A 25,349-nucleotide genomic window follows, 5' to 3' on the forward strand; every position below is an offset into this window, starting at 1 on the left:
GATTTCATAATATAATTCCCCATTTATAATTGAGGAAACTTAAGGCTTGAAGATTTCAATAAATTACTTAAAAATATATTTCTTAGAAGGTAGAGTCCCCAATTTTCACTTTAGTAAGTTTGTCCACAAAATCCATGTTCATAAATTACATTGTTCATTACATTAAATTGTTTCCACTGAACTTTGGAATGTTCACAGGTATTACTATATTTGAAACGTATTTTTTTAAAAGATTTATTTATTCATGAGAGAAGGAGAGAGAGAGAGAGGCAGAGACATAGGCAGAAGCAGAAGCAGGCTCCCCACAGGGAGCCCAGTGCAGGACTCAATCCCAGGACCCCAGGATGAGGACCTGAGTCAAAGGCAGACGTGTAACCACTGAGCCACCTAGGTGCCCCTATATTTGAAATTTAAAGTAATAGTCACTCCATGCTTAGAAAAAAGTGAAAACACTTAGTTTTAACAATTATGCATGTCATATAAGACTTGAACAAATTTTATGTGTCTAAAATCTGTAGGTTGAACAAAATACGATTTCATCTTTAAGAATAACATGTCCAAGCTTTAAAGTCCGTAGAAGTTTTCTTTGGACAAACCAAAACTAAGTAAACTTTCTAGATCCATTATGACTGTAAACTCTTCTAAGATGTTCACTTGAGTCATTCTTCCCCTCTCTTACATTTTACAAAATGTACAAGATCAAAATAAATACTTCGGCGATGGGTTCTGCATAGTCCACGCCAAGCCCCAATTCTACAGAAAATTCCACGGGAGGTAACAAATGTAATACAGACAATGCCCAACATCAAATGCCATTTCTCAAGTGGAAGAACATTCATATTGAAGCTCTGCATTCTTGTGGCTTAATATGAGTCATTTTTTTCCAACTGGAACCCATTAATATAGGCCACTGATGATATTTGCTTAGTTTTCCCTTTAGATATTCTGAGCTATGGGAGGGAAAATAAAGAAAAAACATATTTTTTACCTTTGTTTGCATGTCTCAAAGCACTTTACAAATGTGCTTTTAGATGCATGGTTTTCAAACCGAGAGAATTAACAAAGCTCAGAGGCCCAAACTAACTTCTCAGAAGCAACTTGGCCAAAGGAAATCAGTAAGAGTTGTTAAAGCATTCTGGAAATCAATTCAAGGTAGGGTGACAGTGAGCTATGCAGATAATTAGAAGGCACATAAGAAGAGAATTTGCTGAGGAAGTTAGCAAAGAGAATCCAAAGTATAGAATGGGGAAAAAAGAAATTTGTTTGGATCCTACCACTTCAAATTCTTCCAATGCATCTAAGCTTTCTAAGATCATATGAAACGCAATTACTGGCACTTTGAAATCAACCTTTTGATAATCCTACTATCGGAAAAAGGAATATAGTCAGAAAGGCATTCATCATAAATCATTTCTTAGATTTATCTTAGTATATAAGTGTTCACTTTAAAAAAAAATCAATCTTGCCTTAAACTATTTAAGACTTTTGATAGTCTTATTGTCTGAAGACCTTTAACAATTAACAAATTCATGGAAACCATTAAGTCATGCAATTTAAAGCCAGTTCCTCATAGAACTTGTGTTCAATTCATTTATCCATAGATAAGAGTCATTGTCAAATTCAAGTTTTCAAGTTCTAAATACGTAAACACTCTATTGATCTTGCAAAGTCCATCTTCTCCTTAATCTATTTTTTCTTCAGTCCCATTGCCAAAATTCTAAAATAGCTACTTTTCACATCACAAAGTTGTATTAAAATACAGATACTAAGAAATGAGACTCACTCCCACCCAAGTAATCTGCTCTTACACTAAGGTCTCAATCTTAGTTCATGCCTTAGCACAATTAATAATTACGACATGTCACAGACTTTCAAGATTCCATTTCAAGAGTCAATACTGTAAATGTAATACATATTGGAGGTTAAAGTGTGTCTGCCACATTTCTGGTCATGAAGACAAAACCTTCCTTCATTCCTTTCTCCCTGACTGTCCTTTATGACAGCTCCTAGAGGAGCTCTGTCATGGTGCAGTGGCTGGAGCCTTAAAGGCTGGGAAGAATGACTGAACATAGCAACAGTAAATGATAACCATTTTTCACATCCATGATGTTCTCAATTCTTCAAAGTACTTCCTTATCTTTTATATCACCTAATCCTCAATAAAACAATCTGAAATAAGAACAGTTTCATCATGTTTCATTGGGGGTAGAGGACTGTCTGTGGCTATGAAGGAGACAGGAGGGAAGGAAAGAGGAAAATTAGCATTTGAGGGAACACTTTACTCCATAAGCAGGTTATTTATAATTTCTGGGTGTTAGCTTCCTCTTATGTAGTAGAACCTACCCTGTGGGCTAGTTAAGACTTACTCTTTATAGAATGTATAAAGAACTTAATACAATGTGTGTCAATGAGAACATTTCACTGAATGTTGGCTCTCAGTATTATCATTTCTTTTAACTTTAAGGTTCACAACATCCTTGTGAGATAGGTATTATTTCGCCCATCTACCTGTTGAAGACTCCAAGTTTCAATGAAAATTAACAAGTGCTTTTTTGAATGAAATGCTTTTTACTTCAAGCTGAAATTCCACACAGCCATGGTAACCACGTTGCTACAAATTTGGATCAATTACAAATAGCAACAGATATTTGTTTTGTTCAGCAGGATCAAAGAGGCAGCCAGAGGTCAACCAAAGGAAAGGATAGGCCTCCCTGTCCTAATGCCATCTGCTAAATGCTCAGCAGGTTCCTTTCATCTTTATATACTTCTGAATTCCTTTTATTAATTTTATTTATCAACAAATAATTTCTAATATTACTATTCAGTGCTATTAATACTATTAATGCTAACTAATATTATTTCATTACAGTAATAACTCTTATTTGCTGAGTACCTATGCACCAAGTGCTACACATTTCACCCACATGTTCTCATGCAATGTTCACAAATAAGGGGAAAAGTTAAGCCCAACTTCACAGATGAGTTAAACTTATGCTCAGGGGAGTAATTTACCAAAATCAAAATCATAAAGGGAGATAAATGCCTGACCTAGGATTTAAACTCATATCCATAGAATTCCAAGGTCCATGATCTTTGTTTGATTGTTGTTTGATTGTTTATTTGGTTTTCCCCTCCAGAGGCACTTTTAAAATCAATTCTAGGATCACCACAATGCTTAACATGATAAACTAGAAAAATTAACAAGATTAGAAGACTGAGTGGATAAAGAAGACATTTAGCTCTACTAAGTTCATCTACCAAATGAGCTAAATGAACTAAATCAATCCATAAAGTCCCTATATAACAGTCAGTCCTTCTACAGGCCTTCTCCTCAGGTGGGGCATTCCCCAGGAGACAGCACAAATCATGTGGCCTCCAAAATTGTGAGGAAACACATTTCTGTTGTTTAGACCACCCAGTCTGGGGTACATAGTGACAGAAGCCTGAACAAATGAACACAGGAGACATCAGTGAGGATGAGGTGTATGAGTCTGCCTTGGGTCTAAGAACAATCGATAAACAATATTCTTATCTTCATTTCTGATCGAATACTTAGTGATACAAAAACACATACACAAAAAACAAACAAACAAACAAAAAAACACACATACATATAGACAGCCCGATGCAAAGCCACTGTGGTGGGATGCATAAGAACCTCAGGCAAGTGTAGGAAATTTCAGGTTCTAACCCCATCTCTCTCAGAACCTCCCTGGTGCAACACAATGACTGAGAACATGGCCTTCAGTATGAGACAAATATGGGTTCAAATAGGGCTTCTTCAGGTGTTAGCTGGATGACTTAAGGAAAGCTACCTAACCACCCAGAATCTCAGTTTCTCAATTCCCTAAAAAGTGATACCTCCTATCTTCCAGGGTTGTTATCCACAAGGATAATTTAAATATAAGAAATAAATGAGATTATAAAAAGAAAGAGCAAAGAATATATCTGGCACATGCTATGTGATTAGTAAATGGTAACAGTTGTTATCAGGTTGAACTATAGGAAATGGCTGATATTTGATCATTTTTATCTATCAAAATGGCAATTCCATATAGTTAGGCCTAGTTTAATGTCACATAGAGGCAAAGGAGCACAATGGTTAGCAATACAAGTTCTGGAATCAGGATGTTTGGGCTGGAGCCCCACTTCTGTCACTCAATAACAAGTTACAGAACTTCCCTAATTCATTTCCTCAGCTAAAAATTAAAAGTATATACTCCAGGGGCACCTGGGGAACTCAGTCGGTTAAACATCTGTCTTTGCTTCAGGTCATGATCCTGGGGTCCTGGGATCGAGTCCTGCAATGGGCTCCCTGCTCAGTGGGGAGTCTGCTTCTCCCTTTCCCTCTGACCCCATCCCCTATACCACTCATGCTCTCTCTCTCTCTCTCTTATTAAATAAACAAAAAATCTTAAAACATATATATATGTGTGTATATATTCCATATATATTCCACATATACATATACGTATATATATATTCCATATATATTCCACATGTACACATACGTATGTGTGTATATATATATATATATATATTTTTTTTTTTTTTCCAAAGGATGGATGGAAAGATTAAATATATTAGTCCAAACAAAGCTCTTAGACTAATGCCTGGTCACTAGACAGTCCTCAATGAATGTAACCTACTATTGATGTTACTAATACTAGTAACAAAATGAAGAAGGTAGATCTGAAAAATCTCTGAAATTAATTCCACCCTCCAATTCTATACAGTTTTGTTTGGTATTGATAAAAGAGAATTATACAGTTGTCATTCTACTGTATACAGTAAGGATTCAGTTAAATATTGAGGGCAAAATCAATAATTTTCCTTAACTTCTTAAAAATTGCTAAACACCTTTAAATATAATTTCACATAAGATGGAAAGCTAGCAATCTATACAGTGTAGGGTTTAATTTGTTTATACATATGTACACACAGTTGTTCATCATAACAGACTACTGGACTGAGGATCGATGGACTAGAATAGTTACCAAGCCACTCATTCAGTAGGTAATGGTGAGCAAATCATTTCAATCTCATTTTTCTGTTTGAGAAAATGAGGAAGAAGTCTAAGTAAAGATACCAAAGCTTACTTCCAACTCTAAAATTCTGAGTCTCTCTCTACTATAAACAGATTAAGAGTATAATGATTGTGTCACAGTAATATAAGTCATTTCACCTGGCAGTAAACAGTAAGTAAAGTATTTTCAAATAGCAGAATGTTAAGAATAAAAATAAACAAAAAAACAAAAACACCATTCAGTTAAAAATATGCCCTGTTTTGAAACCACAATGCATATCTGGGCAAATCTAGGTAGTAACTCTTAACACTTTATACAATAAGTGGAAAGAATTAATGATCAAGCCTTTCCTGAAGCTGATAGATGGTATATATTCCTTCTCAGCAGAAATAAAACTGCCTGGGCCAGCTATGAAACCAATACTGACTTAAAATCCTAGGTCCATTTGTACAGACACTCTAATCACTGACCTTAACAAATTCACATGACATCAGATTTCTGTCCCTGAAAATTGTTAATTATGATATAACTTCTAGGACTTTTGAGAGGGTGAATTAGTTAATGTTTCTTAATCACTGAAAGGATGATTAACCAAAGAAAGATCATCGCTGTGAGACTCAAAAATATGTCAATTCTCACAGCTTTCTTCCAATTAACATAGATATCTCAAAAAAAGGGTTTTAAAAAGAAAAAAAAAAGATTTTCATGACCATGGGGTCACTCTAAAATAATAATTGTGAGGGGCATTTGGTGGGCTCAGTTGGTAGAACATATGACTCTGGATCTCAGGGTTGTAAATTCCAGCTGTTGGGTGTAGAGATTACTTAAAAATAAAACCTTTTAAAAAATGAAATAATTGTGAGACAAAAATAAATAAATAAATTTCTTAACATGGCACCATGAAAATAAATAGGTTGAAACTGAATGGTCCATATATAAATGTTAGTTTTGGGAGGAAAAAAAAATAAAAAAACCAAGACACATTGAATCTGTTACCATAAAACACACTCTCTTCTTAAATTAAGATGTTCTTATCAATTAAATTATATCTGTTAATTATTAAAATGTCAGAAATACAAACTCAGAAACAGATGAACTTCAGTATGGGGGTTTCCATGGATAATATTTTGTGTTAAATTGCTCCAACATTTCAAAAAAATCTAGGAAACTAAATTTCTCAAGGTCGGTCACAACACATTAGGACTTTCTAGTAAAGAGCAACAACTACATTGTCCGTTCCTTGAAAATAAATAAATCAAAAATAGATTTCATCTTTAAAAAATCAAAATACTCCCTTATTTAAAAGGTTGTTATGAGGTGGAGGGGGTAATTGTTTGGTTTGCTTGTGTGTGTGTGTGTGTGTGTGTGTGTGTGTGTGTGTGTTGGCTTCCCTCAAAAGACTTTTTTATTATTCTTAGCTTAATTTTAAGATTCCAAAACTCACAGCATGTCATAATTAAACATCTCCTAGGAAGTGCACAGTCTGATTAGCACATTAACTCAGGCATAAACCAGCCGTGACCATGCTGCCTCCAGGTCTGGATCAGACCAGTCTGGCAAAGAACAGTCATGATGAGAAAACTCCTACTAAGACATACTAACCTCAACATTGTTTTATCTTCCATCAGTGGAGATCTCCTTTTCCCTGTCAATTCTTATGCAATTTTTTAAATCATTAATTCTGGTCTGAGAACAATCAACTAGCATCCTATAAATATAAATAAATATAAATAAAAAATGGATCCACTAGTTCTGAAAATCAAATAATTTCACCTTCATTCTCAAAGGTTCCCACCACCAAAAAGCTCAGACGATTAGGGAGAAGTCAAAGGTATTTTTTAGGGTTACACACCAATAACTAGAGCCCAAGACTTCCCATCCAATATCAACTCCTGTTTTGGAGAGGGAGAGGAAAAGGACTGCCCATATCCTGATGTCTTTTAATTGGGCTGGTTGGCCAGTTGTTTGCTTAAAACAAAATGATAAGTGCATATGACCATGGAAGTGGAAATATCTTCCCCCACCGTCTACATTTATACTGTCCAAAACGGGTAGCCACTAGTTGCACACAGGTATTATGCATTTGAAATGTGCCTAGGCCCACCAAGAAATTGAATTTTTAGGTTTATTAGGTTTTTTTTTTTTAATTTACTCTTAAAACTGATAGTCCTTAGTGTTATTAGAAAAATTTTAAATATGTTTAGAACAGCTTAGGTATGTGAATTCACTTTTTTATTTATAAAATTTTATAAAGTCAAACATAAGTATTTCAGATGAAAATCTCATGACTGAATTGTGATGTGCACAAGTGTAAAATATATACTGTATTTCAAAGAATAGGCAACAGCATAGACTATCTCATTACTATTTTTAAAAATATTGACTATGTATTGAGTGCTTCAATCTATTACAATATTTTAGATATACTATTTTAAATAAAATATATTATTAAATTTAATGTCACTGGCTTTTACTTTTTTTAATGTGCTACAGAAAAAATTTGAATTGCATGACTCCTATTACATTTCTGTTGGGCAGCATTGATGATGAGTAACCAGTGGCTTGAGTATCAGAGATGGGCCGGTGAAGTGGTTTAGAAAAATCTGTGTAGCATGAGGAAAAAGCAGAGAGGCCAGACAGGACTGCAATCACACCCTAGTTCTGACACTGAACAAGTCATCAGCTTCCTCAGCCTACACTTCCCCATGTGTAAAATGGGAAGAATGGTTTCCTAGCTCAAATAAAATATTTGTAAAGTTTCTGGCACATCACAGGAATAAACAGTTGAAAGTAGAAAGCAGAGATTTCAAACTACTAAGAATTAACTGCTTCTCAGTGTTTATGCCTTCTTGTAAATGGGCTATAATCTCTGGACCCTTTCTTCCCCTAATACTCCCACGACTCTGTTATTACCTTCCTTTTAAAGATGAATAACAGCAACCTTTATACTCAACATTATCATCAAAATATTCAACAACTGGAGGTACTGCTTCCATTTGTGTTTTAATGTGGTAGTAAATTCATTTCTGAGAATACCATCATGATTTTTTTGAATCTAAAATTCACCTTAAAGAGACTTATAGGGGCACCTAGGGAGTGCAGTCGATTAAGCATCTGCCCCTTGGTTTTGGCACAGGTCAGGATCTCAGGGTCACGAGATGGCTCTGGGCTGAGCGCAGAGTCTGCTTGAAATTCTCTCCCTCTCCTTCTATCCCTCTTGCTCATGCTCTCTTTCTCTCCTTCTCTCTAAAATAAATTTTAAAATCTTTAATAAAAGAAGAGAGAGAGAGACTTGTAATATCAGAATACTTATTAAGTCCTTTTCAGGCTTCCTAAAACTCATCAGAGCAAGACCTTGGTCTCTTGAGTATTTGGTAGGCTCTAAGATGCTCTATGTAAGACATTAAGTTAATAATAATGAAGCATCATTATTAAACATGTAAAACATGGGAGCCAGCAATATTTATTTTAAAATTAATTATATCTATTGTTATATTCTATATTCTTTGTGATTTGGAAAATGCCTGCAAATTCTTATGAGGTAATACCATAGTCCTCAAAAGATTAGGAAAGATAAGCCTACGACAAATAAAATTAAGTCCTCCTTCACAAAGCAAACAGTAAAACCATAGATAGAGCCTTTTTCACCCCAAAGGAGAGCAATATAGGCTGAAAAAATTTCAAAATGATTTAGATAAATCAATGCCTAGAAAATCATCATATAAGTAATTACTGAAAAGTGTAGTGTCTGGAAATCATCTTTCATCTTTCAGCAGGATGGCAAGGAGAAAACTCAAGCCTTCCCCACAGTGACTTTTCCTACAATGCTGACTCCTAACAGGAAGGCTTAAGGGTCAACTCATTCTTATGATCATTCTTGTGTTTCTATAAAAACTAATTTACAATACCTCTCTCTTCTGTTTCTTGCACTTTTTACTCATGGTTTTCCATTTAGTCCTTTTATCATTGTTTTTCTTCATTCATCTGATGAATATTTATTGAGCCCTTACTATGTGCCAGCTGGTCTCCAGGCCTCACCATTGAAACTTACTAGGCTGTCATATTACTCAAACAAAAGCACTAATGCGAGATGGAGATAGAGAGAGGCAAAACATATTTTTTTTCATTAGTTGGGTAATATATGTGCATGTGTGTGTGTATACTCTTCATTATGTCTGACTTGTCACCAAAATAAATTTGAAGTTATCACACAGCATCCAAGTTCATAAAAATTAACTTGTTGGCTTCTAACATAATTTTAAGTAAGTTATTATTTTAGCTTATATCATAGAGCTGAAATTCAAAGTTCATTTGTGGTTTCAAATAGTCTATTCTTAGATTGTATATTAATACTAATATCTCCTGATCAAAATTTACCATTGATGGCAAAATTTACCATTTTTGATGGCAAAATTTACTATCATAATTCTTTTGGGTTTTCTCCAAAGTATTCAGATAGTTACATAATAGGTCAGAGATCTCCTACTGAAAAATCTCGTGTTTACTAATTCACACCTAAGGGGGACTTTCTAGGAGAAAAAATTAAAAAGACAGGTCAAAGACTTTCATATGTTTATTAGAGAAAATTTCTCTTGTTTATTAAATTATAAATAGTTACTTGTACAATTCTCCATTAGATTGTAAGCAATCTGAAGGTAGGGGTAAGGGCTCACTTTCTACGTGCCCATCTGAAAAGCATGGGTTTCACGACAGTTTGCTAGACGACTAAATGGAAGGTTGGTTGGATGAAAAAAGAGAAATAAATATTGGGATTTAAGATTTACCAATAAAATGAGAAGTACCCGGGTGGCTCGGTCAGTTGAGCACCTGACTCTTGATTCCAGCTCAGGCCAGGATCTCAGGGTTATGGGATAGAGCCCAACACCAGACTAGCAGTCAGCACAGAGTATGCTTGTGATTCTCTCTCTCTCTGCCTCTGCCCCCTCCCCGCAGTGCTCTCTCTCTCTCTCTAAAATAATAAATAAATATTTTTTTAAAAAGTTACCAATAAAATGAGTTTAATTTTTGAGACCATTTTTCAACCCTTTAGTTAAAAATACCTGTGTTAGGTGATGATGTGTCAACGTAGAGTCATCGATTTTAGCATATGCATTATACTGTTAGGAGATGTTGGTAATGGGGGAGGCTATGCACATGTGGGGGTAGGGGAAATCTCTGTACCTTACTCTCAATTTTACTGTGAACCTTAAACAGCTCTAAAAAAATAAGTTTTTAAAAAATAGGTGTTAAACTTTAAAAATATCAATGTATGACTAATAATGTACTTTATTGTATAAAATAAAATATTGTTTAATTAATTCAGCCTCAACTTATTGCAGTCTTAGCAATGTGCCAAGCACTACTTTCAGAGCTGAGGTTTAAAGATAAATAAGATCTGTAAATGTAAAGTAGGAAATGGAGGGCTGGTACCGCTGAATTCATGTGAACGAATCATGATTTTAAATAATGATTAAACCATGGAAAAGAAAATCCACGGAATAATGCATTTCTTACTCAGAATGTGATCTCTTCCCCAATGAAAACGAATGACAAAATCTACTTTTTCAGATGCCTTGAAATTTTTCAATGTTTTACACTTTTTGCTTGTTGCTTAGAAAATGCTACCTCCTAATGCAAAGTAAGATGTCCTCAGTGCCTCTGTCTTTTGTTAAAGAGTCCAGTAGGAAGGGAATGGAAAGAATGAGATCAGAAATGTCATGGAATAAAAAAAAAAAAAAAAAAAAAAAAATGTCATGGAATAGAGAAGAGAAAAAATATCAACACGAGATAAACTGGAGCAAAGTTCTGCACAATATCATTCTCATATTAGATCAGAACACTGGAACCAATTATTAGATCAACCAGGAACCTAGGGTAAGAAGCTGAGAAATGCCTAGAAATGAATAACTGCATTAGACACATACTTTGCAAGGACTGTCAGTTAAAGGAAACAGTGCAGAAATCCTCTGAATAAGCTTATGAGCAGGCTGAAGTCTTGATCAGTGAAAACTAACAGCCTGTCATTGGCTGGTCCTGCTCCTGAAGCAGATCCTTCAAGGCTCTTGGCAGCTGGCGAGATGTAGCAACTTCTCTCAGCACCACCGGCCTGGTCTGGCAGGTTCATTCCTTTGACTTTGGCAGATAGTATCTCTGGTTCTTTAGAAGCGTCAATCATGTTAACCCAGACCAGTGTAAATGATAGACAAGAAAACCTGACCACTAGGGAATGGCAAACCTTTCTGAAGTGAACACAGTTTAACGAATGGAAGAACTGAGCAAGCCTTGTAGCAATGTCTGCCCACCTTAAACCCATTCTAAGAGGTTACTCAAGTCCCACTTACCCCTAACATCTGGTGGAGGTAGTGATACTCTGGCCCTTGGTTATACAGCAGGAAGGCTTTCCAGAAAAGCAAAACATTCAGGGAGAGCCAGATAAACTAAATCATACAGAGAGAGAGAAAACAAAAATTAAAAATAAACATTATCTGATGAATGGAAACCTCAAGTACATTCGTTAGACACAGTACTTGCAGCGGAAGCTGGATTAGGACTCGCAGAAAGCATTTTCAATTAACCAGCAAGCTGAAAAGCCACTCAGAGGAAAACAAATCTGACCTTACTCAGTCCCTGCACCTGAGATCTAGCGTCTGGGGGGCAAAGAGGTCTCCTAAGGGATCTGCAGGTGTCCCCTGCAGTGCATAATGAGACTAAGGAAGGAGTCCGGGCATCGCGTGTCGTTACAACGCAAAACCAAAACAGAAGCAATTCGGGAAAAGAGCAAAGGGGTGGGGTGGGGGGTGGGGAGGGATGTTTAAAGGGTTAAGAAAAAGTTGTGTTCACTGAAAGCGATCACCTCTCCCTTCCTCCACATCCGCTCTCCCAGGGCAGTGCAGGAGAGTTCCCAGGCGTTTGGAGCGGGGATGGGGCGGGGGGGGGGGGGGGGGGGGGAGGCATCGTTATCGTCTCCAGGTAGGAGCAGCGGAAAGATTTTGTTAGTTTGAGAATGTCCGATTTCGAGGCAAAGCTGCTTCCAGCTTCCCGCCCGCGCACGCTCAGAGAATGAATCAGGGTGGCTGCACAGAGACAAACGCAGGCAGAGCCTCGCCCGCCATCCTACCAGGCAGAGGTGTTTAACCCCTTCGTTGGCCAGCCAGCTCCTCCAGGACACAGCCATGCCGCGGCCCCCGCGCTGCGCTCTCCGCCCGCCGGCCCGACAAGGAGCGGCGGCGGCCGGGGCGGCGGTTGCAGTGGTGCGGCCTGCGGGGGGCGGGGGAGGGGGGCGGGGGAGGGGCGGAGGGGCGGGGGAGGGGGCGGGCGCCGAGCCAGCCGGGCGGGGTGTGCGGCGCGCGCGGGGGTCTGCGCCGCGGCCCCGGCGGCCCCCGCCCGGCGCTCCGAGCGCGCTCCCCGCCCGCCCCGCCCCGCCCCGCCCCTCCCCGCCCCGCCCCGCCCCGCCCGCGAGTCCGCCCTCGGCGCGCGCCCCTTTGTCTGCGGGCGAGCGGGTCGCGGAGGCTGAGCGGCTCGAGGTCCCGGCCGGGAGCGGGGGCGCGGCTCGCAGGGGCCGAGCGGGACGTGGCTGCCGCAGGACCCCCCCCCCCCGCCCCCCGCGCCGCGCCCGCGTCCGCTCGCGCACACCTGGCTCTCGGGCACCGGTCGTTTGCCCCCAAAACGTTCAACTCAACAGAGGCTCCGTAAGGAAATCGGAGCCGGAAATAGCCTTTTGTGTAGGAGCGTCCGCTTCTCCCGCGCCTCCTCGGCCCCTCATCCCTCCCCCAGCGGACGCCTCCCCGCACCCCTACCTACCGCTTCCCTCTACCTGCCTCCCCGCGGCCCCTGCCCTCACCCAACGTGTTCCAGCAGAGCGATTGGAGAAAACTTGCATTAAAAAGAGCCCAGCGGCTTGATGGTTAAGGCTGACGTAATTCTCAGGGGGCTTTATAGGGAAGCTCAGATTCCCTCTGTTTAGAAATGTGCGTCTTATTACCTAGCATCAGAGTCTGTTTAGTAATGGGAATCCTCTCAAACTTGCACCAGAGGCCTGGTGGACGGTGAGAAGAGCCTGGGATTGACACAGGCTACCTATCCTACACCAGAAATTATCAGTATTAGGAAAGGGGGGGGGGGATCATTCATAAAGAAGAATGTCTGATGCAAAAAGTAAGTGTGCAGCAAAAGTTTATGAAGTCAGGAATTCTCCAAACTCTAACAACTAACAAGTGGCAGAAAAGGGTAGCCTAATCTCGTGGCTTTCAAGCTTTTTTTTTTTTAAAAAAACAATTCCATTTTACAACACGTGCCATAACATGTAATTGAAACTAAAATGTCATAAAATCTTCTCTTACTACAGCAAGGTACTTACTGCAATTAATTTCATGAAATGATTAATGACAGTAACCCTCAGTTCAAAACTTAAATTAATCCACATCAGGTGTAGGGTACATTTCATGCAGTCCACTTTCTAGCAGTCTGTCATTTCTCTGAGAAAGGACTTTCCTGTTTCATGCATGATCAAACCCTGAAAACTGCTTTAAATCTTTCCGGGGTTAAAAAGGATACTACTTATAAATAACACCCTGTTTTTCATATTGCCCGTAAGATACCTAGAGGACACAAAAAAAGACCACACAGAGAACCCAAGGAGGGTCACTGCTAGGAAAGGTCAAATTCTGGGACACACTGATACTTCTCTCAAATTACACCTTTAAGTAACCATCTGAGAGCTCTGAGCTCAATAGGTGGGAGGTAAAAAGGATCCAGCAAAATGGTTTGGTTTTTGCCACGATTTGACAGGAACGAAGCAATGGATGAAGAGTAAAATAAAAGACACTTTTTTTTCTTGACCTAATTGATCTAGTTCTCTTTTTACCCCCAGTTTTATTAAGAATTTGTTGACACACATCGTATAAGTTCAAGGCACGCAATATGATGGTTTGATTTACACGTATTGTGAAATGATTACCACAACAGGATCAGCTAACATCTATCTTCTTATATAGATAAAGTAGAAAGGGGGAAAAAATATTGGGATGAGAACTCTTAGGATTTATTCTCTTAACTCCTATATATAATAGAGCAGTTTTAGCTATGGTCATCATATTGTACTATATCTCTAGTATTTATCTTATCACTGAAGTTTGTGCCTTTGACCACCTTCCTTCAATACTCCCTCCCCAGTATCCTCTACCTCCGATAACCATAAGTCTGTGCTCTTTTTCTGGGAGTTGTTTTTTGTTTGTTTGTTTTTGTGAGAATTTTTATTTCTCTTATAAGTAATAACAGTATTTGTCTTTCTTTGTCTGACTTATTTCATGTAGCATAATACCTTCAGGTTCCATCCGCATTGTCACAAATGGTAGTATTCCCTCATTTTTTATGGCTGACTAATATTCCATTGTATATAGATATACACCACAACTTCTTGTCCATTCATCCATCAATGCACACTTAGGTTATATCCATGTCTTGGCTAGTGTAAATAATGTTGCTCTGAGCATGGGGGTACAGATATTTTTTCCAGCTAGTGTTTTAATTTTTTTTAAGATTTTATTTATTTATTTATGAGAGAGAGAGAGAGAGAGGCAGAGACACAGGCAGAGGGAGAAGCAGGCTCCATGCAGGGAGCCCGACGTGGGACTCGATCCCAGGACCCTGGGATCATGACCTGGGCCAAAGGCGGCGCTAAATCGCTGAGCCACCCAGGATCCCCAGTGTTTTAATTTTCATTTTCATTTTCATTTTCTTTGGACATATTTCCAAAAGTGAAATTGATGGATCATACACTTAAAGTCCTATCTCTAATTTTTTTTGAGACTCCTCTATACATTTTCCATAATTGCTATACCCATTTACAATCCCACCAACAGTGCACAAAGTTTCCCTTATCTCCACATCCATGCCTTGTCTTGTCTTTTGTTGATGGCCATTCTAATAGGCATGGGATCGATGTTTCATTGTGATTTTAATTTGCATTTCCCTAATGACCAGTGATGTTGAGCATCTTTTCATATACCTGTTGGTCTCTCATATATCTTCTTTGGAGAAAGATCTATTCAAGTCCTTTGCCCATGTTTTAATTTTTTGGGTTTTTTGTTTTGGTCCTGTTTTTAGTTTTTGCTATTGAGTTGTATGAGTTCTTTATATATTTTTTATATTAACCCTTTATCTGATGTATGGCTTGCAAATATTTGTTCCTACTCTATAAGTTGTCTTTTCACTTTGTTGATGGTCAAAGTTTGTTGTTGTTGTTGTTGTTGTTTTTAAGTTCAGCTACCTCTAGGGGAAAAAAAAGACAAAAATAATGGACCAAGCTCTTAGTATATACCTACTACTTGTCAGCCATTGTCCTTGGTACTTCATATACAAAGTCTCACTTAATGCATTTTATAGCTCTTCTGGTGAAAGTCAGCGCCCCTACTTTAAGGTAGAGAATCTGAAACTGAAAGAGATTAAACTCACCTGAGAGGGAGGGGGAGATGGGTAGATGTTAGTTAAAGGGTACAAACTTTCACTTATATGATGAATGAGTTCTGGAGATGGAATACACAGCACAATGATTATAGTTAGCAATATTGTAATATATACTTGTAACTGTCAAAGAGAATAGATCTTAAACGTTCTCACCACACACACACACACAAAAAAAAAAACAAAAAGCAAAAAGGATAACTACATGAGGTGATGGAGGTATTAGCTAAGCCACAATGGTGGTCATTTCACAATAGCTAAGTATCAAATTAACATATTCACCAAATCAATATAATCAACACTTTAAGCTTACACAGTGTTATTAGTCAATTATATCTCAATAAAGCTGGAAAATATTATGTTAGCTGGAAGAATAAGAACGTTACAATAAACATTTTAAAAATCCAAAAAAGAAGAGAAACTTGCTTGAGATAGCAAAACAGGATTTGCTTTCAGTTCCAACAACCCATAATCAGGTACTTCTGTAAAGTCCTTTTGTAGAATGATAGAATGCTATACAAATGTTGATTGTTACATTGATCTTGTGGGAGTTCTGTAAAAGAGGCCTATCTAACTGTGTATGTTGCCTTATAGGGAAATAATACCGCAAACTATCTATCCTCAGGGGCCAGAGCTATTGCACTGTTATGCAGGAACTCTCATTAATGAGGTTCTTTTCAACATTATTTTCTCTAAGCCAGATTGTTTAATGCAATAGTTACTCTTTTTATCAAGATAGGAAAGACTGTACTTGAAAGGAATGAGGAGAGAGTTCTGTAGATATATCAGTATTCCAAAAATCATAATGAAAAAACAAATCACAGTTTTGCCAAGAAAAGACTTCACAGGAAAAAAAAAATCAAATGACAAATACCTTTGCTCTTGGCTTAAATAATAGTTAAATAGTAGTGACCATGCTATGCTGATTATAACTTGTTTGGCATCTGGCGATGTTTTTGATCTTTATTTGTGACTTAATAAACACTGTCTAAGGTAGACAGTGTCCTTCAGAATATGAAATCCATTGGGAAAAAGTTCATCGAAGTTTACCCCTTTGGCCTACTTTATTACTCTCTCCTTTGTGTGTCAGCTCAGAGGCATGCCTTTGACATGAAATTTTTTCTAGCTCCCCTCTCCTGTGGGCTCATACAGACTCACCCTGTAGTCTATGTACTCTTCATCATGTTCATAATACTCTGTACATAAGATCATTACTGCATTTTCCATATTAATTTGTGTGTGTGTCTAACTCTCCTCATCAACCTCCTCAAGGACAAGAATCCTGTCTTATTAATTTTTATTCCACGACTCAGGACAAAGATTAAAACATACGAGGAATTTACAGAGTGAATAGTAGGTAAGTATATTATCCTTGTTTCTGTACCTGTCTCAAACTCCAGTTTCTCAAGTGTAACTTTGGTAATATAAGAGAAGTTTCTGCTCAGCTTGATAATTAACTACCAGTAAGGACAAATAGGTCAAAAACTCTTTGATCTAGGTGCCACCTACACCACAGATCATAGGATATGCAGTTGAGACAAGTGGGCACCTAAATTAGTTTCCTGGGGCTGCAGTAACAAGTTATCGCAAATTTAGTTGCTTAAAACAATAGAAACTTATTTTCCCGCGGTTCTGGGAGCCAGAAGTCTGAAATCAGACCATTAGTTCAGAATCAAGGTGTTGACAGGGCCGCACTCCCTCCTGAGATTATAAGAGAAAAGTTGTTCCTTGCCTCTTCCCCATTCTGGTCATTCCAATTTCTGCCTCCAGGGTCACTTCTCCTCTTCTGTCTGTGTATATGTCAACTCACTCTTTGCCTCTGTCTTCTAAGGACACCTCTGATGGTATTTAGGGGGTGCCCATCCCCATCCAAAATATTCTCCCCATGTCAAGATCCTTAACTTAATCACATCTGTATATCTCCCCCCCGCCCCAAAGGAACATTTACAGATTCCTGGAATTAGAACCTGATATATTTGGGTGGTCATCTTTTGCCCTGCTACCATACCAAAATTAACTTAATTGGTATTAATTTTATTTCCCTGGTTGGCTATGCCAGCCTTAGAGTAGGATTTTTGAGGAAATTCACCTTAAGAAATGAAAGTTGAGACTCCTGCTTAGCAAGAAATCAAGAAGTCAGGAACCATGCACCTTTGTGACTTGATTGGATTTACTATTTATGTTATCCTGTATCTGATTATCAGGACTGATAATTGTTAAACTCAAGATTAAAAGAGACCATATGGTGTTTTTTTATGAACAAAAGAGGAAAATAAGAAAACTGTCCTAAGGATGGGGTGTTACTGGCAGAGTGGACAGAGAATCCTAGAGATGTGAGTAACTGACATTAAAGAGAAAGCAAACCACATTGTAGCCTTATTTTCCAAAAAAAAAAAAAAAAAAAAAAGCATCTTTGAGGGCATAAGAACCCCTCCAGCTTCTTCACTATTTCTCAAGGAACTGACCTAGCTGTGTGAGTGCAGAGTAGACATTCCAAAATAACTGAATCAGATGATGGTCTACACTTGTTTTTGTATAGAAATGACAATGAGTCACTGTCTGGAACTTGTCCCCAGACTTGTGAATTTCTCACTGGTTTCCTGAGGGGCTCTTCCTTGCCAAGGGTCTCAGGGACATAGTTTTCATTGAATAAAACTGAATAATAGTAAGTTTTTGTTTAGAATTGCCCTACATACAACACTTTTCCAAACTTCTGGATTTCACAGACCAACAAAATTTCAAACAGAAAAAAAAAAAAAAAAAGTGAAACCAACACAGACTATCTAAATTTTCCTGCAAAGAAGGATAACTTCTAAAATGAAAAATGAGCAAAAATACCATACACTTCCATTTTCATTTAAAAAACTTCATTTCTTTCTAAAAGAAATAATAATTGTAAGAAATTTTGAATACCTTTAGCTTCCACAGAAATTTGTTATATTCTCTCTCTCTTTCTCTCTTCCCCTCTCTCTCCTGATTATTTTTCATTATTTGAGTCCCAAATTTCTTCTATGAGATGGGTGGAGACATTCTTATCATCACCCTCATTTTATCCATGAGGGTATGGAGGCACAGGAACAGTAACTAACTTGCCCAAAGTCACTCTTAGGTTTCTGGACTCAATTCCAATGTGTGTGGAGAATGGGAAGGAGGGGAATTCCCCCACCCACCCACCACATCAACAAGCAATTCTCCAGCTGCATGTCCTGCAATTCAACTCAATTCTGACACTTCCTATCCAGAGAGCATCAGATTCCACAGCTTAAGGACTCAGGCCTACAAGATTGCTCCACCCTGTCCCCTATGTCAGATGCCAGTCTCACCCCCAGGTTGTTACCTGTACTTCTGACTAACTGGCTATAAATCAGAGGCTCCCACCACCTTCTTTCCTCAGGTTCAATTAGTTAGCTAAAGCAGCTGACAGAACTCAAAGAACTTACTAGATCACCAGTTTATAATAAAATGAAATAACTCAGGGACAGTCAAATGGAAGCGATGCATAGGGAACAGTGTGGGGAAAGGATGGGCTCCCATGCCCCCTGTAGGCACACCACTTTCCTAGCACCCCCCACATATTCACCAATCCAGAAACTCTGAACTCTGTCCTTTTGGGTTTTTATGCCATCCTCATTACATACACATGATGGATTAACCCAATCACCATGACTGGCCACTGGTGATCCTTTCAACCTGTAGCACCTCTCCCCTCCTCTGGGGGCGGGGGCTGGGGGGCTAAGAGGAGATCAGACTGAAAAGTGCCAACCTTCCAACCACGTGGTTGGTTCCTCAGACAAGCAGCCCTCATCCTTAGGTATTTCCAAAAGTCTCCTCATCAATATAACAAAGGACACTTTTATCTCACCCCTCCCTCTCTTAGGAGAGGGTTTTAGAAGCTCTGTGCCAGAAATGAGAACAAAGACAAAACATATATTTCTTGTCATAAATCACAATAGCACAATCACCAAGGCATAAAGCAGTAGATTCCCAGAAGCCAATACACCTGCTCCTTCCTCAACACCATGTTGGCATTTCTCAACTAGGGCTTCCATGAGTTTTGAGTTAATTCTTCAGACTCCAAATGGAGCTATGGCTGGCAACCTCCCCACCCCACCCCCATCATCTGAGGTATAGAGGGATTTACCAGTGGGCTTTTATACTCCCAAGATGGTACACTTTCTCAAAAGACTGTATAGTCTATTGGTTATGATACTATTTGTCCTTTTTATCCAGGACAAATTTATGGGATTTCCTAAATACAGCCATTAACGAAATAATTCCTGGATGTTTGTGTTATTTTATTGTTCTTAAAGTTTTAAATAGAAGTGTCCCAGGGGGCCAAAAGATATCCTTAACACCTGCTTCCATGTTTCTGGTTACATCCTCAAACAGCTTTGAAATAAGAGGAAATAAGATTGGATTTCTTTCCTTGTCTCATGTCACTTTCTGAACATATCATAAAAATCTTAAGTCATAACTATTAGAATCTATGTTAAATGATATGCATGTCAGAGTCATAAAAACATCAGAATAGGGGAACGCCTGAGTAGCTCAGTGGTTGAACATCTGCCTTCGGCTCAGGGCATGATCCCGGGGTCCCGGAATCGAGTCCTGCATCAGGCTCCTCATAGGGAGCCTGCTTCTCCCTCTACCTATGTCTCTGCCTCTCTCTCTGTGTCTCTCATGAATAAATAAATAAAACCTTAAAAAAAAAAAACAACAACAACATCAGAATAGGGAAAGGCTTTGGAGAGCATCATCACTTCCACTTATAAAGAAGAAGCTAAAACCCTTCCTCAGCCATGTGAGTTCACGAACATGCTTCAGTATCACTGAGCCTTTGTACAACCTGAAATCCTATATTTATATATTAATTCATGAGCTTACTTGATTCATTTCCATGTCTGTTCTAAAATGTGAACTCCCCAAAGGTAAGTTCATGTCTGTTTTTGTTCATTCTTATCTCCCAGAGCCAAGTACAGGGCTTAGAATGTGAATAAGTGCTCAGTAATTATTTTGAGTTAAAGAAGTGAATGCCAGATGATTTCCCAACTTCTACAATAATATTTACACACTGATTTTTCCACTGACATGGTCTTCTATACTTCTTTAGTTCTCTTCCCCAAATAGATTTTGTTTTCTCCCATCTTTATCCATGTGTGCTCGCTATTCTTACTTCTGGGCACATAGTGGTACTAGTGGTACTATGGTACTCACTTAGTCTCCAAACTCATAACAAGTGTTCTTTCATCTTACGGCCCAAATGGATTCTTCCCAGCTGGATCAGAAACCTCTTCTATGTGAGTCTGTGTCTACCGTCTATGTCTATTTTCTCTGAGCAGTTTGCAAACTGCCTTTGTTGGTGCATTTCCTAGATTGTTCCTTCAACTAGACCGTGAGCACATTGAAGACAGAAAAGTTTTCTTCATTATTTAAAGCCTGGAACATAGTAATTGCTCAAAAAATATTGAATGAATGAATTGAATGAGAACCTAGCATGCAATGACAGTTGAGCTTATTTTCAAAATGAAAAATCAGAACTCATCAATCCTATTCTAATTTTCCAAAGTGTAGCAAAGGCTAAAGTTAGAATTCATGGAAAATAAGTTCAGGAACATAAAAGAAAGGAAATAGACTTTTCCTTGTCTACCTCCTCCTCAACAGTTTTTCATGGTATTTAACCTTCAGGCAAACTTTTTGTCCTACTCTCCCAAAATTTGAGACTGAAAATTTCCAAGTATTGTTTTTATTTTCATTCTCACATACCGACTGACCTATACTGACATAGCAACTTAAATGTCTGTATGTACTTATGCAATTATGTGTAGCCTAGGTGATCTTGAAAAAATATTGTATGGGATCAAATGTTTTGACAAAAACAGAACGATCTTACAACTTTGAATTCCCGCTTCATATTGTACAATCGAAACTTTTGGTGAAGAGGAAAGTTTTGCATTCTTTCTTCCTCTTTTCTTTTTTTTTTTTTTTTTTTTAATTTTTTTATTTATTTATGATAGTCACAGAGAGAGAAAGAGAGAGAGGCAGAGACATAGGCAGAGGGAGAAGCAGGCTCCATGCACCGGGAGCCTGATGTGGGATTCGATCCCGGGTCTCCAGGATCGCGCCCTGGGCCAAAGGCAGGCGCCAAACCGCTGCGCCACCCAGGGATCCCATCTTTCTTCCTCTTTTCATTTTCTTCAAGTCCATCAAGTCTTTATTTGGAGACTTTAGAATCTGATTCTTACCACTGGTGGCAGCACCATGCCTCCCCCAGTCTTTCAAATTCTTAGTTCAAATTTACATATGGTAAGACATTATACTGTGATGTAATTATTTGCTACCCAATTGTCCATATCAGTGGGGTTTCATTGAAGTGGCAGAGTTTGGGAATCTTCCACTATCACCCTCTTCTTCATTTTAGTAATCAATCACCCTAAGTTTCTGAATCATAAGCTGAATTCACCCTAAGCTGAATTCACCCTAAGCTGAATCATAGCTGCCCAGCTAGCTATTACATACGCTCACCTCTCTTGCAGTCAGGAGTAGGCACTATGTTTCTACAAATGCCATGTGAGCAGAAGGGATGTGTACATCCCTATTACAAAGGAAGTTGCTTGCACTCCACTTTCTTTTCTATCCTTTCACACAGGCTGGAAATATGCTTCGAACATGAAGGTAAAGACAATAAATGGTAATCAAGAAATAAGGTATTAAGAATCTGGATAACCCCATGGGTGAGTTATAGCTACTCTCCCTCATTGAACTCACTTCTTGATTGTTGTAAGAGAAAGAAATAAAGGGACACCTGGGTGGCTCAGTGGTTAAGCATCTGCCTTTGACTCAGAGTGTGATCCCGGGGTCCAGGATTGAGTCCCACGTCGGGCTCCCTGTGAGGAGCCTGCTTCTCCCTATGCATATGTCTGCTTCTCTCTCTCTCTGTCTCTTATGAATAAATAAAATAAAATCTTTAAAGAGAGAAAGAAATAAAAATTATGTTTGATTTCAGGTTCTATATTTTAGCTTATACCTGCTTAGCTTGTACTCTATTATTTTAGAAACTGGCCCCTGGAAATGGAATACCATCATTGTAAAAATTAAAATATATGACATTCGTTTAGCAAATTGTATAGCAGGTAGAGAAAACCATGCTCAGGTTAAAGAGAGGTGCCCCTAGTTATGCTGTTTGGAAATACATGCTAAGTTAGAAACAGACCACATTGCTACCAACTTTATAGCTTTGGGGAATCAAGTAAAAAAAAAAAAAAACAATTTCATATTTTTGGTGTATGTTGGCTGCTACTTGGAATTTTTAGCAAAGTGCTGCAAGAGACATGAGATAAAGTTAGACAAAAATGACTCATTTGCATAAAGAGATAGAAGGGAATGTAGCTCTACTAATGTAGAGCCTGTCTGTAAATGCAATTGAATGGATTAAAATGCCATTAATTGAGGGCCTAGAGGACTGGAAAAGTCAGGTGCTTCTATTCCCCAAAGAACATGACATAACACTCAGAGTCAGCCCAGGGGCAAAGATCAATTTAAGATTACAGGCTTCCCAGCCAACTTCCTAAGACTTCAGTTTCAGATGACATTAAGGTAGCTGATATTAAGTTAAGGAGAAGAGAGATGAACAGTGTAGAAAAGAGAATAAATTAAAGATGAATGAATATAGGCTTTATGGAAATGTATCCAAAAGAGATCTTCGAATGTGGCTATTCCACATGGAACTGACTTATTATAAGCAAATAGACAAGAATCCTAAGATTTTGAGGGAATTTGTTACCAAATAAATCACAAGTCTGGTGTACCAGAGCCTCTGATTGTTAAATGTCTAACGCAATATTCAGTCCCCGGAAGCTGCATGGAGTAGAACACACAATTCTTGAGGACAGGGAAAAACCTGAACATGGGTAACAAAAGCCACAGGGAATAATGAACGAGGGAGATACTTCAGGTCAAGGTGAACCAAGAAATTTACCCCACCAGTAGGAAGCTTTCACAATTCATGCCCGGAAGAATTTAATATTCACCATGGTCTGAAAACCACTGTGAGCTTTCCATTCTTTACATTTCTGAAGGGGTGTTTTATCTTTCTTTCTTTTTTGAATTAAAAAATAATTTTCTGGTGAAATATAAAATTAACCCTTTTAAGTATGCAGTTGAGTGGCATTAATTACATTCACATTATTGTACAAGCATCCCCATCCATCCACCTCCAGAACTTTTTCACCTTCCCAAACCTAAATTCTGAACCAATTAAACAATTACTCCCCATCCCCCTTCTACCATCCTGCTTTCTTACTTTCTTTATGAATTTGACTATTCTAGATATTTCATGTAAGTAGAATCATACAATATTAGTTCTTTTTGTGTGACTGGCTTATTTCATTCAATATAATGTCTTCAATGTTCATCCATGTTGTATAATGTCAGAATTTTGTTTCTTTTTTTAAAAGATTTATTTATTGAGAGAGAGGGAGAGAGAGCAGGACTAGGGGGTGAGGATCAGAGGAAGAGGGTGAAGCGGACTCCCTGCTGAGCAGTAAGGTCAATGTGGGGCCCAATCCCAGGACAACAGGATCAGGACCTGAGACACTTACCTGACTGAGCCACCCGGGTGCCCCCAGAATTTTGTATCTTTTTTATGGCTGAATAATATTCCATTGTATATATTCTTAACTGGAAATTCCCAGAGGCAATGCGTCCTTCTCAGGATACCACAACTGGTGTAATGCCCTTTTCCTACTCTACCATTGTGTATTGGAATAGGGAAAGACTTACAACTCGTGTTTAGTTGATGGGTTACCAGATCAGAAGAGCTACTTTCAGACCTAATAAAGAGAACTATTCTTTGCTGGTCCTGGATTTTCAGCTGCATTGAATAGGATTACTGGATTGGATTTTAGACAGCTCCCTTATGAAAAGTTTGAGTATATTTATGAGGAAAGAAGAGGATGTGTAGATACCTAGGTGGCTAGAAGGGAAAACTGTGCCAGAGACTGCTAAGTGTCCTATATTCGTTCTGCCCTAACCTACTGATAATAGAACCCTTAGACCTTATCCAAGCATAGAACCTCCCAGCAAGAAATTGCATTTCCTAACCTACCTTTAAGGTAAGAGAGAGATGACTAAGTTCTGGACAACTAGATGTTAATAGAAGTAATGTGTTAAACCTTCTAGTCATGTCCATTGCATAGGAAATTACTTACATTTCACTTCCTCTCCCTTTCCCCTTTTATAGAAATGGAACAAAGATGCGCCAAAGGAACTGTTTTTCACCATGAGGACCACACTCTAGGAGATGGTTGAGCAACACAATAGGAGAAATTGTGTCCCTGAATGATCCCTTGGAGCAAAATCCCTGCTAGCCAAGATTGAACAAATTCCTGCATTAGAGAGAGAAAAACTTATCATTTTGATGAATTTACTGATTCTTTGGAGTTTTTAATCTTACAGTAGCTTAGTCTATACCCTATGTATTATAATTAGATTATAAAAATATAGATTGATCATGAAGGAATATTTCTGATATTTAGAAACAGAAGTATAACATTCTAAATATTTTCACTATATCTTAAATTATTGATAAGTAAGGGACTGTATCTTAATCTTCATATTCCTAGCATTTATCCTATTGTCTGACATGGTCATCAATGCGTATTTCTTTCACTAATTAATCAAATAATTCACATGACCCTAGCAAAGTAAGAATGGCTGTGTGATTCAAATAGCCTTTTAAATGAACATTAATCTGTCTCTTTTATCTATTAATTGCAATTGTTTCCCTAATGTCTAGCCTTGTGCCTTCTCACCAAGGATTGAATTGAATTACTACTCATCATATCTGTCCTATCTGAATGAAAA

General features: G+C 38.3%; 1 protein-coding gene and 1 long non-coding RNA gene across 7 annotated transcripts in view; one reads left to right on the forward strand and one right to left on the reverse strand.

The window, feature by feature from the left end:
* The window catches only part of NOX4 (NADPH oxidase 4), a 179,672-nt gene extending 154,790 nt beyond the window's left edge, over positions 1-24,882 (reverse strand). For 3 of the 6 annotated variants that reach the window (XM_072794977.1, XM_072794975.1, XM_072794974.1), the window contains exons 1-2: positions 12,145-12,298; positions 11,369-11,464 (exon numbers count right to left, since the gene is read on the reverse strand). In XM_072794977.1, coding sequence (XP_072651078.1) covers positions 11,369-11,464; positions 12,145-12,201 — 153 coding nt within the window. In that variant the 5' untranslated portion in view covers positions 12,202-12,298. Of the gene's footprint in view, positions 1-11,368; positions 11,465-12,144; positions 12,299-24,694 lie in introns of those variants that run through there. The other 3 variants (XM_072794978.1, XM_072794979.1, XM_072794976.1) reach the window with 3 other exon arrangements.
* Positions 15,796-24,950, forward strand: LOC140615135 (uncharacterized). The gene is made up of 3 exons (XR_012015801.1): positions 15,796-16,845; positions 22,135-22,219; positions 24,727-24,950. It is a non-coding gene; the product is annotated as an uncharacterized lncRNA (long non-coding RNA).
* Positions 24,951-25,349: the final 399 nt, after the last annotated feature.

The sequence above is a fragment of the Canis lupus genome, chromosome 23 (genome assembly GCF_048164855.1).
Source record: "Canis lupus baileyi chromosome 23, mCanLup2.hap1, whole genome shotgun sequence".
NCBI classification, from domain to species: domain Eukaryota; kingdom Metazoa; phylum Chordata; class Mammalia; order Carnivora; family Canidae; genus Canis; species Canis lupus.